Genomic DNA, 14,597 nt, shown 5'->3' on the forward strand with positions numbered 1-14,597 from the left:
TGGTCTGGAGGGTTGCCCAGAGCTTTGCCCGTGGTTATGATTAATTCAAAACCTTCCAGCCATCACCTTTCTGTTTTTCTAAAGTCACCCTGAGTGGGACGGGCATGCCCAGATGTGGGCCCGAGTCTGCCAGGCCTAGAGACTCCAGTTACTCCTCACTGATGACGCCCAACAAGGCTGAAACGTGTCTGGGGATGCTTGTGGTCTCGTGCAGAAGGGATGTGACCTAGCAGTTCGGGTTGGACTGCCCCTTTTGGGGTAGGACCAAGCCTGATTTGCATATGCTTTTTCCCCTTCTGTAATGGCTTGGCAGGCTGAAAAACGATGGTCTGCAGGGTTGCCCAGAGCTTTGCACGTGGTTATGATTAATTCAAAACCTTCCAGCCATCACCTTTCTGTTTTGCTGAATGCACATTTTGAGGCATGCCTGTGCATCTACAGGAATTTACGAATAGCGTGTGCTTATTGCAAATACTGTCTGGCCAAGTGCAGGGTTTGAGAGGAAGAGTTCTTCCTTTGGGAAGAAAGTTCATTGTTGGCTAAAATTCCTAAAAAAAAAAATATATATATATTTTTTTTTTTTAAAAAAGATGAACACTCCTTTTAATTGTTAGTTAACGAAGAACTCGTTCTGCAGATGGAACTTAATAAAAAGGTTGACAAACCAGAACCAACTTGCTGTGGCATCATTTCCTACAACATTGCATAGTGCTTATACAATTGGCTTTGCCATTTTTTTAAAGAAAAAAAAAAGAAAATGTGGCATGCACCTCTCTAACAACAAGTTATCTCACCCAGAGTCCCAGTTTATTCTTCCATCCATGATAAACCATTTGTTATGTTGGAAACTATTGTGCCAGACCAGTCAGGAGATGGAGCACCATACACACACAGCCTCCAATAGAGAAGCAGCATTTAGTCACAATGCTCAGCACCGACTAGGTGACGTACCTGGAAAGACACAGATTACTACAATAATTTACAATGGTCAGTTTATGGCCTGTGCAGAGGGACCAGATGCAGCAAAAGTCTGCTTGATCACTTTAATTCTCAGAGGTCATCTAAGGGAAAGGTAGAAAAAAACCACTGCACGCAAATGGAATTATAAGCATATCGTCCAGTTTACAATCACTTCAGAAATCTAAAACGAACTTGCTTGTGCTGCTCATGACGTTTTGTGGGTTCTACCATATATCAGCAAGAAAAAAAGAAAGAAATGTCAATGCAGGTTATTTTTCTTTTGTAAAGCTAAACCTTGAGATGTGGAATTTCTATAACCAGACGAGCTGTTATGGATCGGGGACAAGAAGCTTCCATACTTTACAAGTGCTGTGGGTTCAACTTTTGGAGGAACCAGTAGATAAGATTGGCAGTCAGGTTGTGCGAAGGCTGAGTGATTGGGGAGTTTGCTGATGAATAAGCAATAGTGTCATTGCCTCAAAGCATTGGCAAATTAATAGACCAGGCTCATTTCTGGAGGGTCACATTACAAAATTTGTTTTCTTCTCATAGGAAAATAAATGTGAAACGGGGATCAATTTATAGAATGGTCTGTGGGTTATTCAGCTTTAAGGTGGCGTTGTCCTAAAGAGGTGGACGTAGGTGTAATTTGTTAGCCTAGCATGTGCCACATCTAGATGGAATTTGTGAATGTAAGTATGTGCCTCACTTAGTTGGAATCCTCAACCTAGCCTGCCTCGCATCTGGATAGAATTGTAAATGTTAGCATGTGCACACAGAGGGAATTCGCTAGACTAGCATGCGCCACATCTAGACAGAATTGTAAATGATAGCATGTGCACACATAGAGGGAATTCTTTAGCCTAACCTGCGCCACATCTAGATGGAATTCTGAATGTTAGCATGTGCCTTACTTAGTTGGAATCCTCAAACCAGCCTGCGTTGCATCTGGATAGAATTGTAAAAGGTTGCATGTGCATACATAGAGGCAATTCAATGACTGATATATGACTCTCCTACCTAGCCTGGACCTAGCATGCAATCATGAATCAACCAACCCACTAACAACTCCACTCCTCTGCATACACCTCTCGAACCAAACACAACCACAAGCCTTAAAGCAGCAAACCGCACTAACTTCACTACAACAACAAAACTAACCGCACATAGACTTGTACAACAGCACACGACGACTACCGACCCTAAAACACCCCAGGCCCAGTCAACGGATCCACCGGGCTGAGGCTGCCAATAGCACATCACTGCTATCTTGCACTTCTCCAGCTCATTCCCACTAACTCACCCCCCCTTCTTCCTTTTTTCAGAGCCGTCAGAGGACCACTCCGGTGGTGATATTGTGCGGTACAAATATCCTTTAACATTAACATACAGTACTAACATTTGAACTAAGTTTCATTGCAACTAATCAGTACTCCAGATAAGATTAAGTGGGACTATTCGACTTCCCATTTGTTAAAGTCGGGAGCAAAATGATAACAGTAAGTCACTCCTAATGGGACTGTTATAAAAGAGCAAAATATGTTTTTACCGGGAAACAAATGAATTTGTAATAAATATCTGCATCTTTTTATTCATGCATATTAAAAGATACATTTTTACCTCTTTGAATCAGGCAGTAGTAACAGGAGTATATTCAGGTGGTACTGCGTAACCTAACCTACTGCTGCAAACAGATCCATGTGGCTGTATGGGTGAAAGCAGGGCAACAGGCACTTTGTGGCAGTTTCCTATTTTGTTGGGTGCATTTTGGGAGCATTTGCCCATTTTTAGGCAGTAAAAGTGTCAGATACACTGCTCATCTGTAGGGCTGAAACTAATGTATGGTGCAGAAACAACGCAGACAACCCCATCTCTGCATAAACAACGCATGCATGCAATACGGTCATAAAAACAATGCAGCTTCAAAACTAAGTGAAAATTGAGCCATGCATTAATAAAACAAAGTACCCACCTCTAACCTGCTGACGGTTTCTTCATTTCCAACTATTTCATGCAGCTTTATTGGCCTGTATTTTTCTACCCTTTATAAAAAAAGAAAATGATACAACTGCTTAGACATAGCTCGAACAATGTAGCACGAAAAATGCAATCAAGGCAGTGACGGTTCTTAGGAAGGTTTGCTTTAGAAGTCAAGCTCACAGAATGTTCTAGGAGTCAGCAGAGGCAATTTGTCAATGCATTATACAAGTGCACTCAATGGGCATACAGTACCACCATACTTTTACTCCATCTACAGCACTCATCCTGACCCCTACCACGGCAGTGTCAGATTCCAGTACACTTATATGACTGCAATGCTCAAGACGACCCCATCATAGAGATCTTTTATGTGCCGCCTCCCCTGGTAATGCTCCCTGTGCCGTTTTTGCACTATTCCTTGTGCCATCCTTTCTACTTATGCACCACTGGCACTTCTGGTGCCCATTATGAACATGTGTCCTCACATTGTTACTGCAGCTTTCATATGCACCCTCCCACTACTACCTTTACCAATCCCAACCCCCCCACACCTTAGCACAGTGCTTAATAGGTGTAGCCTTAAAGACACAGATGGTCTCATTAATGCTTCCAAAAGGCACTCTCCTCCCGATGAGCACAGATCATGTCGAAGGTGCCCACAATTGGCACTGCCCCCAGTTGTCCCCACCACTAAACCTCTCTCCCTAACAATGAACCCTTTGTTGCTGCCTCCCCTCTGCCCCCCTCACCCCAAAGCATCTCCCCAGGGCATATGGCCACATCCAGGATTTATCTAGTGTCTGTTAAGAGCCTCCCATCGGGTCCAAAATCGGCCAGACCTAGGATTGCCCAGCTAAGCTGGCTGCTGTGCATCCCATCACATCATTCTGCCTGTATTGCTCGTGGTGGTCAAGGATAGGACAGCAGGAGGCAAATACGGGAATTCGAGTTGTGAGGGCAAATCTATTGATCAGCAACGTGTGTGAAGTAGCAATGCTCATGAACGTTCTAATAGTTAAGCAAAATCACCAGAGCAGTTAATGATTGATCTGCGATATAAAATGCAAGCATTTTTTTTTTTAAAATGTACACTCGGCTCCAACTTGTTAGATTAGCAAATAAAACGTTTTGTTTCCACATGAAGCATAACGAGCGATAGGCCCCTTTTCAAAATAATAACGAGGTGATGGATCACATTTCTGATCGCGGTTGTTCATGTACCTGCAGTCCAACATTAATAACAAAACGATTTTAGTAAGCCCATTAAATCCTGTGACCTACAGCTGCCCATTATGGTACAAGCATAAAGTACATGTACAAGGGGGCAAATCAGAAGGAACCACTCACGGTAGGAAGTGTGCTAACCAATTGCGAAAGTTGCATATGAGGAAATGCACACTGAAGATGAGGATATGTAGGCCCAAACAAATGGTAAGTCCCACTACTGCAAGTCGGAGTGCAAACAGTTATTGGCTGAAAAGCCTGGGATGGCTAGATGTGTTAAACCTGCCGTGGGACCATCTAGACTTATTCAGAATGCAGTCTTCCTTCTGTAGATCTTTCAGTTTCTCAAGTGCACGCACAGCTGATCCATGTCTCCCTCCAAATACACGGTTTGTACGGTGCTGCATTCGCAGTAGGAACCCAACTTCAATGTTGCATAGGAAACCAAAACGAAGGAGTCAGAATAAATATCAGCATAAGTCTCAAATCTGATATGGGATAACACAACGGAGGCGCTATATAAAACAAATACAAATACCACCTCTCTTTCTGCATGATTTTTGATGAATACGTGTTAACCAAGAAGTGATGTTAGATGATGTAGGGAAGGAAATGATGCAAAGGAAAACTACATTCAAAAATAAATATATGGACTGCATCCTACACAAATATTTTGAAAGAAATGCATGCAAGGAAAAGTTCCGATGCTAGCAGCCCATCTAAAACAAGTGTTTTGTTCCACAGTTAAAGACAAGTATCAAACAGATTTTTCAGTTACGTGGAAGAATGCAGAAATCTGTATTTAATGAAAAAATAAATCTAGGATGAAAATTACAGCATTTTATAGAAAAGTCAAACAAAAAATGTAGGCTTCATGTCGTTATTTTATACATTATTTCTGCCTTTTCCTTTGCACAACTGAGCCAATATGAAATAAAAGCCACCACAGACTTCACATCTAAATCGGCATTGGGCAGATTACAAACATTTGCTAATGTTGCCCTGTTTAAAGATCCAGTTATAATATTTCAACATTGAAAGACTATCATTTTAATTGCTACTTGTTTGAAAGAAGCCAACAATGTTGGGCTGAGCAGAAAGATTGCAACTTCTCTGGCCACAGGAACAGTGCTAGGGGTGTGAGGGAAAAGGAAGTGTAAACTTAGCCAGTTGAACCAGAGCTATACATTTTGGGACACTGCCTGGGTTCACCAAACACTCAGTTCATCAAAAGAACAGGCCTTGGGAGAAAAACAAGTGATGACCATCATCGGTTCAGTTTGTCACTGGGTCTGCCCAACAATTAACTAAAAATACAAGGAATATATTTGACATAGATTGGACCCAGGTAATTGGAAATTAGCAAACCGGTCTTCCATGCAGGATGCAACTCATGCTTTTACTCTGACATGTGTGACAGCAAGTTGTTGGAATCACGTAAGGGGTACAGCACCGTCGACAAATGACTGAGCAACTAACTGAACTTCAAAGAACTTTTTGTCATGATAGAGACTTCGAGGGTCATAAATGGCCCAGCTCTGAGGACCAACATCATCTGGCTTGTTCAGGCCAGGAACTGGAAGTACCAATCATATTTTGAAAACCCATGACGGAAGTAAAATAATTGAAGTTTTAAATTTTACACATGGGAAAATAAATACTTGAATATCTTTGATAAGAACGTCATAGCAAGTTAGTTGTTCACCCACAATTTAAAAAGAGTATCAACTAAGCTTACTCTTTTTTCAGGTATTTAATTATGTCAGTTATATGAATACCGATATTTTTGCAGGTCAACAATTCATATCGTAGTGTGCGTGCTGGGTAGGCCGATATTCTGAGATGGGAATAAGATAGTTTTGAGAAAGTATCAGAAAAAAAGCAAAAATCATATGAAACTTTCATTAAAAATCGGACAAAATCTTTAACGCAATCGTAAGTGCGAAAGAAAATCACAATGCATAAATCTCCAAGATATCAAGTGGGAAGGAAAGAGTTTACAGGTTATTCCCAGTAGACTGCCCTCTTCATTAAGATGCCCAATGATCATGAAGGGAATGGTCCAGTATGATGTCACTTTTGAAATACTACTACCACTATAGCCTAACCAATCATAATCGAGAAATGATGCATACCTCAAAAAGGGAGTGCCTCCTAATCTATAAAAGTCGAAACCCATAGATTGTGGGGGACTCGCACACACTGACCGAGATGGACTAACTGGAAAGAGATGAAGAATTGATAACTGGGAGGAGAACGGCAAAGCTGGTTTTCCCTACTGACAGACCTCTGTAAAAGGCTCACATGGAATTCAACCCCAGCCCTTCCTTAGTGGGCAAAGCAAACAACGGCCCAATACAGAAGGAGAGAAACCAGGCTATGGAGGGAAGTTGCCCCTTTTGCCGACGGATGACCATCTGTTACCAGAGGGGGGAGGAATGAACCAGTCCTTAAGAGGGTGTACTCCAGTCTGTAAAACAACCGAAAGAAAATTCATATGCAAGAATGCTGCCACAGGGAAATATAATGAAGGGAGGTAAACGCTAAAGGGGAATAGATGAAACCCCAGCCCCCCCCCCACCTTATTTGTGAAAGTACTGAGGAGTAACAGGTGTATGCATTGTCTGTACATCCTGGCTGGGAAATTAGTAAAATCTCAGAAGTGCAAGTGCTTCTGGAAACGTTAGACTTGATAAAAATAGACCCAAGTGGTGTGTATATTGGGAGATCCTTTACTCTTTTTCTTTGGAATGGCAAGTTTAGACGGGAAGCCACATAACATCTCACTTTGGACAATCCTAGAAGAATAACATAATTGGTTATATCACTGATCAGGACCTGTTACTACCTCTGAAACACGAAAGGTTTTTTAATTGCCACCCGTTTTCCCACTTTAAAATAATTGAAAAATAACATTTACACAGTAGTGCAATACAAAGTATAAATTAGTTTTCAAAAACGATTAGCAGAGTTTGCCAATTAAAATGTTCTTGATTAGCAAACAAACCCATTTGATATGCAATGTTAGTCTAATATTTTTAACGTCACCAGAAGTGATTTGTACCAAAGACATGAGCATCAACACCATTTGTGCATCGCTGAACTAAAACACTAGTGACATGAGTCAGGCCGTGCAAATTCTTAAAATTCTGCTAGACCTGCATGTCAAGTAACTTTACCTACTCGACCTAAAAGAAATGCACTAGACAACAACGGATGACAAAATGTAAAACGTGCTCTGTAAAATTGTGCACGTCACCACAGACCCACCAAAGTATACTGAAATATTGTCCAGAGGACGTTTTTTAAATTTTTCAAGGTAGCAAAAGTTACTGGGATACATCATTTTCCACAATGAATTAATCAGCAATTAATGCACACATTAAATTACATAAATATTGCAGGAGAGCATATTACACCAGGCTATAAAAAACCATACACAACTATCATTCCTCAACAATCAAACAATCATTTACAATCACGTCAACCTCTTTCAATCACAAATTGATAAAAATTGAACCATACTGTTGGTACAATATATATGTAGTGGCACTTCACTAATTAACCCTACATAATCTTTTTCATTTCATCCACATTAAATATGTATAAACACAAGGATTGTCAGAAATGTGATCTGTTCCACGGGGTGGGAACATTCAATTTGGCATTTACTGCAAAGTTTCAAACATACCAGAACTTTAGATACAATTGTATCAACTGGCTTTAAAACAGACCTCTAAGGCCCGATACCCTCACCATGCTGTATATAGAACCTTTATAGATCTTAGACATTGCACTTTGCTCCCATCTCTGTTGATGAGTACATGTATTTTCTACTTTCAGGGTAGCTGGTACAAAGCAACAGGGTGATTCGATAGAATATCGAGGATTATGGGACCAGCTCATGGGTTGAGCACCAGTTGCACAGATGTATAGGTTTACCATCATTTGGCTGTGTGATCATGTACATTTTCAAAGCGGTTCACTTGTCAATGTGATGCACCTTCCTCAACAAAATGAATTTTAGTTTACACTATGAGATTGAGGTACACTAATCTAAATTTTACTGTAAATCATGGAGGCACTGGAGTGTTTTACAGTGACAATACTGTAATATTCTCTCTCTACAAAGAGGGTGGAGAGCACAGAGGAAGAGGAATGCAGGGTGAGCGGTGCTTTCATTGAACAGGGTAACAAATAGCTGTCTTTGCTACATAAGTGTCAATTTAATTAGCAAGCCTACAGAAATTGCATAGCAAATTGCTATGTAACACTTCTTATTATATGCCTTGCAATAGAAACACCACTGATGGGAACCTAGCCACACATGTTCAATATAAAGGTTTTATTTTTGCAAGAGATTTACACATAGGAATGCAAGTAGCCCATCTTAAACTGAGTTTTCTAGAATGGGTCAGGAAGTGTTTAATAAAATGAGAAGTCGAGAGATTTGTTAGGCAGCGATTTTGATTTCAATTTGTTTTCTAGAAAATAAAAGCTTTTTCCTGAATCTTCATTCACTTTTCAATGCACGGTGAACGTGTACTCAGGGTAAACCAAATGTACATATGGTAAAGTGTGTGCTCTGAAAAGTCTACATTCAAGTTAAATGCAGCTTTGACAATTGAACTAACGCCCATGGGATCATGCATCATTGTAGTAATCATTGACATTTCATAGAGTATGGTCAGAACAATGTTTAGATTAAAATTTGATTATTTCATTAATGACCTCCTGTGCAAACCTCAGTTTCTTGTCCTAAAAAGGAAGACAAGCTGTAGGGCACTGGTATGTAACCTGAGGCCCTGCAGATGAGTACAACTCCCATAACCACTGAACATGGACTATGCCAACAACGGTTCTGAGAGTTGCAGTCCAAAACATCTGGAGAGCCCAAGGTTGCAGACCCCCTGCTTTACGGAATTAATATGGTTCCATGCATTCTTACCTGAATGATTTCTAACGAATTGATTACCGAAAAAAAATAATTTTCCTCATGTTTGTTACGCCACCCTGAATCCTTCTGCCCACACCTTTTTACCATTTACCCCGACCCCTATATTTACCTTTTGTTATTTATTTCAGCAACTATTCATTCATTTCGGGAAACCTCACTGGATACCATCAACTGTTAAAATGATGTTTCCCAGGGTTCATAAAAGGAGGTTAAAAGAAATTGTGTGTACTCCATTTGGGGTGGGTGGCAAATTCCCCCAAACTAGATGTTGCACGATTAAAAACATCCTACAATGATAAACTAGGGCAGTAGTTGGTTATAAATTACTCCTGCACAAAGTTCTTAATCAGCCTTTATTATCCACTCAGACCAATATCATTTATTTCTGGAAAAGTCAAATGTTTACTGATGTAGATATACACAACAAATCAAAACAATTCATAAATTACTCATAATAAATACGTCTGCCAACTGATGAAATTCACTTCAACAACATATTGGAAAAGGAAGAAAGCATGAAGACATTTAATTTTTATTTTTTACACCATCTACTCAATAATTCATCGATTACTACAAGTTCACCTAATATATAATCAAAATCTGTGACAAGAATAGATCAAATATGCTCAAATATAAGTTCAAAGACACAGTAAATTAAGAAGAACCTACGAATGTCCAGAGTCCTTGTTTATAAAAATGTCATTATCATCCTCCATGCCAAATCAAGGTCATTTATTACTGTGAAGGTATTTTCTTCTACCGTCATTGGAACAATCTAGATGGCCTCTTTAATAGTTTTTACATTGCGATATAAAAACAATAGTCTTAAAAACCTTCTTGGTTTACTGTATAGAAAGCAAATAAAAAGAAAGTGTGTGACATTTTCCTCCGAAATAACAGTTTATGCACGTTCCCAGCATGGCCTTTAATCCATCACGATTTGAAACACTGCAGGTCAAGGTTTTTACGGTTCTATGGCAAGGTATAACCAAATGTTTCTCAAAGCCAGTGCTCCGTTTAAATTCCAAATATTGTAAAGTTTCTTTTTAACAGGCATACAAATCTTATTAAGATACCATTGTTTCAACACTTTTGTAATGAGTACAAGCTTGTCCGGTTTGCTCCAAAGGAGCAGAATGTTCAATGTATTTGACATAGCTTTAATGAAAAGTGAACCAAGAGAGTTTCATATCACCTTGCAGAAAATCAGTTCTGTGTTCCATAATTTTAGTCAATAGAGCAGTGGTTTTATGTTTACTAAATATTCAATGCCATACCAGCCCAATTCTTATCTTGATGGAAGATTTGGTGCGCTATTTGGAAGATTCAGGATCTTAATAGCTTGTATTACACTATTATTAATATCCAAATACCCCCGATTGTCCACTCCAAACATTGCAGCAGGAACAGCCTGCATTTTGTATATCTCCACTGCATGAGGGATACTCCACCCTTCATAGTGGTTCGTCTTTTTTACTCCCTACTGTCACTCTACTTCTAGTTCTTGGTAACTTTAATCTTCATCTCTTAACTACACACTACCTTTCCCTTCCTTTCTAGATTCTCAACATCTAGTTCCTCCTACTCCTCCTCCTCACATCTCAGGCTCTTGTTTAAATCTTATATTCACTTCTTTTACTACAACCCCCGTCTCCTCTCTCCCAGTCTAACTCTGAGACCATCTTCTCTCGCTCTCTATTACTACAAATCTTTCCTTTCGTACTCTGCCTCTCTCAACCCCTCCCTCTTACTTATGTCGTGATCAGCGCAATTTCAATACTACACTTCATTTCTAGTAGCACGTCTAAATTGGTGTCTCATGCATCAATTTCCACTCTGGCAGCAGATGAGGCTGCTTCTGCCCTTTCTGTACCCTTCAACTTTTTACACCATATGAAAAAGAAAATACCCCAACCATGGCCTTCTCCCCATCTTCGCGCAATGCACAGTGCTCTCTGGCGTTACGAAAGATGCTGGTTAAAGCTGAAACTGCAGGGGACTACAGTTCTTATGAATCTTACCATGCTCTCTATGATTAATGCCTTCACTCTGCTAAACAATCTTACTTCTCTGATCTCTTACACACAGTCGTCTCATCCAAGGCGATTATTTCAAACTCTTTCCCGCCTCCTTTCTTCTCCCACTCCTGATCCTTCAACTAATTCCACCCTTACTGCCAGAGATCTTTCACTCCATTTCACTTCTAAGGTCTCCTCATTTAGAGCTGCAATTGAATCGTCCAGTATACTAGTCCGAGTAGAAGAGACAGTGGTGCGGTCAGCCAGATAAGAGTGAAACTGTCCAAAGCGGAGTCCCAAAATCTGTGATAGGAGGGTGGGAGGCGGGACGGGTGTATCCGACAGTGTCGAAAGCAGCCGACATGTCTACAACGAGAGGATAGTTTAGCATAACGAGAGGCTCAGATACAGCCAGACGGGCTGTCTCACTGGAATGGTGACATCTAAAACCAGAATGAAATGATCAATTCTTCCTTCGAGTCATTTCCAAGATAAGCTAGAATACCACTTAAGTAAAAACAACAGTTCTGGTTGTGCAGCAGAGATATCTTTATTATGCTATTCCCTCTGCTCCGCCCAGATTTTATTCTCCTGATAAAACTGAAAACCTTACCCCCCCCCTTACTGGAATGCCAGTTTTGTGCAGCAGCACTGAAATAGTGAATCAGGCCAGCCAAAGCAATACCTGCCTCTTGCAAGTAGCTCCTATTAAGCAAGGCGAGTAGATTAGGGATCAATGGAAAGAGATAGTAAGCTTAGACATGTGGAAGGCCAGGTTTCTCTCTTGATTGAGCAGTGACATCACAGCATTTCATTTTCCAGCTGCTGGACCTGCTGTGATACATTCTTATCTGCATTAAGAACCATAGTCCGGGAAGGGTTATGTGTAACATGGAAAGACCTTTCACCGACTGACAAACAAGGAAACCAATTACGGATGTGTTTTGGTCACATATGACAATCAAAGGCTGAAGGGAGTTCCATCAGGGAGAGTTGTGACTAGGGTATAATGGAATAAAGTTATGGTATGGCCTCATTAAGAGTTTAGTGGTATCTTTATGGTAAATCCACCCAGATACCAAATTATATTGCCACTTGGTCCAGGGGCATTACTGCCGAATTACAAGTGGCAGTGTAGATCCCCATTTTTTGGAGTCCATAGTACTCAAAGGGGCATTTTTGGCGGAATTACGGCAGCAGTAATCCTGCCAAAAATTGTCAGGTTCACCATCTGCTCAAGGCTGGAGTTGAATCCTTTAACATTCCACCAAACCTATAGCTAGGCAGTGCAGTAATGTAGCAATACAGCTGCAATTAACCCACGCTGCCCAACTTGTAACTAGGCCCAATGTATGTCCCGGGAGTTTCCTTTTGAAAAATTCCTGGGACTCCAAGCTCTTAGTTTGGTGGCGGTCTACTCAACATGCAAATGAGGTGTCCCTCATATGCGCCAAATGTACAGGTTTCTGAAAACAGAAGTCTTTCAAGGAGAGCGAATACCTATGGTTAGCCTGAGTATAGTGCCTGGTGAGCACTAGCATGATTAGAAGTGGGCTGAGCAACGGACCATACAGAAAGTTGCCCAATTAGGCTTTAGTTCTACGGTAGGGTCGACCCATAACCTTTGTTTAGTGGCTGTTTATTGTTTTCTGGTGAAGAGGGACACAAAGCCCCTAAATATTGGAAGCATAGTCTCTCTCATTACAGTGAGCATCACAGTGCATTCTTCCCGTAGTTGAATTTTCAGTCTTTCAGGCTAGCCCCTACTGGCTACCAAATATGTCCCAGACAGTACCCCTCTTGCAGTGGCTTCACATGATCTGATGTCATTTGAGAAGCATTTGCGGACAAAGTGCGATTCTAATCCCTCAATCCAAAGTTCCTTATTTGATGCTTACGTCATAAAATGGAGTGTTGTAGGGTGATCCAATAGGACTGCTGCTCAACTGGTATTGTTCACCGAGCCTTTAAAAAGCATGGCTTCTGGAGTACCCTTATAGGGGCTCCAGACAAGAAATAAATTGAAATTCTATGTAGGAGTTAGGCTAAAACCACCACTCAAGTGCCACCAAGGTTTTTATGAAGGGAATAAGCTCATGTCATTGTGAAGTTGTAATACTGGTACAATTTAAGAGGCTAAAGTAGGACTTTCAGGTTCCTAGGAGGTGTCTATATGGGACTTCTCTTAAGATAGTATGGGCTTACTCCTCTGAAGGGGCACATAAGGGGTGGAAATCCATAAACTTGCTGACTTTTAGGACATGCCTGGCCTGTTACAGGGTTTTACCCAACAACAGATGCATGGGCGAATGCTGATCATATATATGCAACAGGATCCTTGTAAATATTGTGAAAGACGATAAATAAAACAAAGTACCTCGGTGGATCATAGTTCATGAATAAAATAAAGTTGCCTACGCCCCCTACTGCATCACAGCCCCAAGCACTATTTCCCTAGCCATTAACTTCCATGGATGTTCAGAACACGCACCCTGTGATGGAAAAAAGTGCTTTTTGACAGGAGTCAGTACCAAGGTTATTGGCACCCCAACTGGAACAAACAGATAGGAACAATGGGACTGATCAAAAAGTCATCCTGTGGGTGGAAGGCCTAAGCCCCTCGCCTGGAATCGGCATAATGGATGGCTTCATGATAAGCTTTCACCAAAGAGCTGCACATGGAACATTTTACATATAATTATCACCCAATCGATGTTGGAACTCATTCAACCTCGGGAGGATGAAAGGCTGTGTTGGCCTTGCCGGGTTTCGGACCCACGATCTGTTGGAAACACAGATCGCAGCAGCAACTGCTCAACCTGCTGAGCTATTTTAACAGCACGTCCTATACATAAACAGAAATGAACACTGCAGAGCGACTATGGAATAATGAAATCTATTGTATTTGGCATGAGGCAGAATGTGCATGCCAGAAGGCCTGATAAGGTTTTCCCGAATGCTCTTAGGTTGAGGGTTTTGTCAGAAACCCAGAGGATCTATAAAAGGGGACGGGTCTAGAGGGTGTGCTAGTCAAGAGTGGTTAATTCCTATCAGATGTAGGATGTGGTTGCATGATAAATGAATCTGCACCTGTTTTTCATCACCTGAACATTGATGTCAGCTTTATTTCTCCAGAGTATGTTATTGTGCCTCAATATATGGTAAATTATTGAAATCCTGTATATGGGTAAAACAAAAAAAATAATTTAGTAGGGAGAGGCTAGTATATGAATACATTATCTAAGTTAACAGTCCCCCCACTGCACAATGATTTAAGATTGACCTAATGTTATGCTCTGGTGTCACTGCGTCCCCCTCATCCAACCATATGTTTAGCACAATCATGTTCCACACTGCAATGTGCTCATTTTCATCACCTAAAAGGCAGATCTGTATTTCTTTGTTCTCCTATGTAGCATGGGGATTAGACTTCGTACATGAGCAGTTTGTGGAAAGTA

The 14,597-nt window shown here is 40.8% G+C and overlaps 1 protein-coding gene across 1 annotated transcript in view; it reads right to left on the reverse strand.

Moving 5' to 3' along the window:
- RFC2 (replication factor C subunit 2) overlaps positions 1-14,597 on the reverse strand; it is a 183,827-nt gene that overhangs the window by 124,337 nt on the left and 44,893 nt on the right. The window contains exon 2 of the mRNA XM_069614736.1: positions 2,933-3,002. Within this exon, the coding sequence (XP_069470837.1) occupies positions 2,933-3,002 (70 nt within the window). The remainder of the gene's footprint in view (positions 1-2,932; positions 3,003-14,597) is intronic.

Source organism: Ambystoma mexicanum, chromosome 9 (genome assembly GCF_040938575.1).
Source record: "Ambystoma mexicanum isolate Mex_15411 chromosome 9, UKY_AmexF1_1, whole genome shotgun sequence".
Classification (NCBI taxonomy): Eukaryota; Metazoa; Chordata; class Amphibia; order Caudata; family Ambystomatidae; genus Ambystoma; species Ambystoma mexicanum.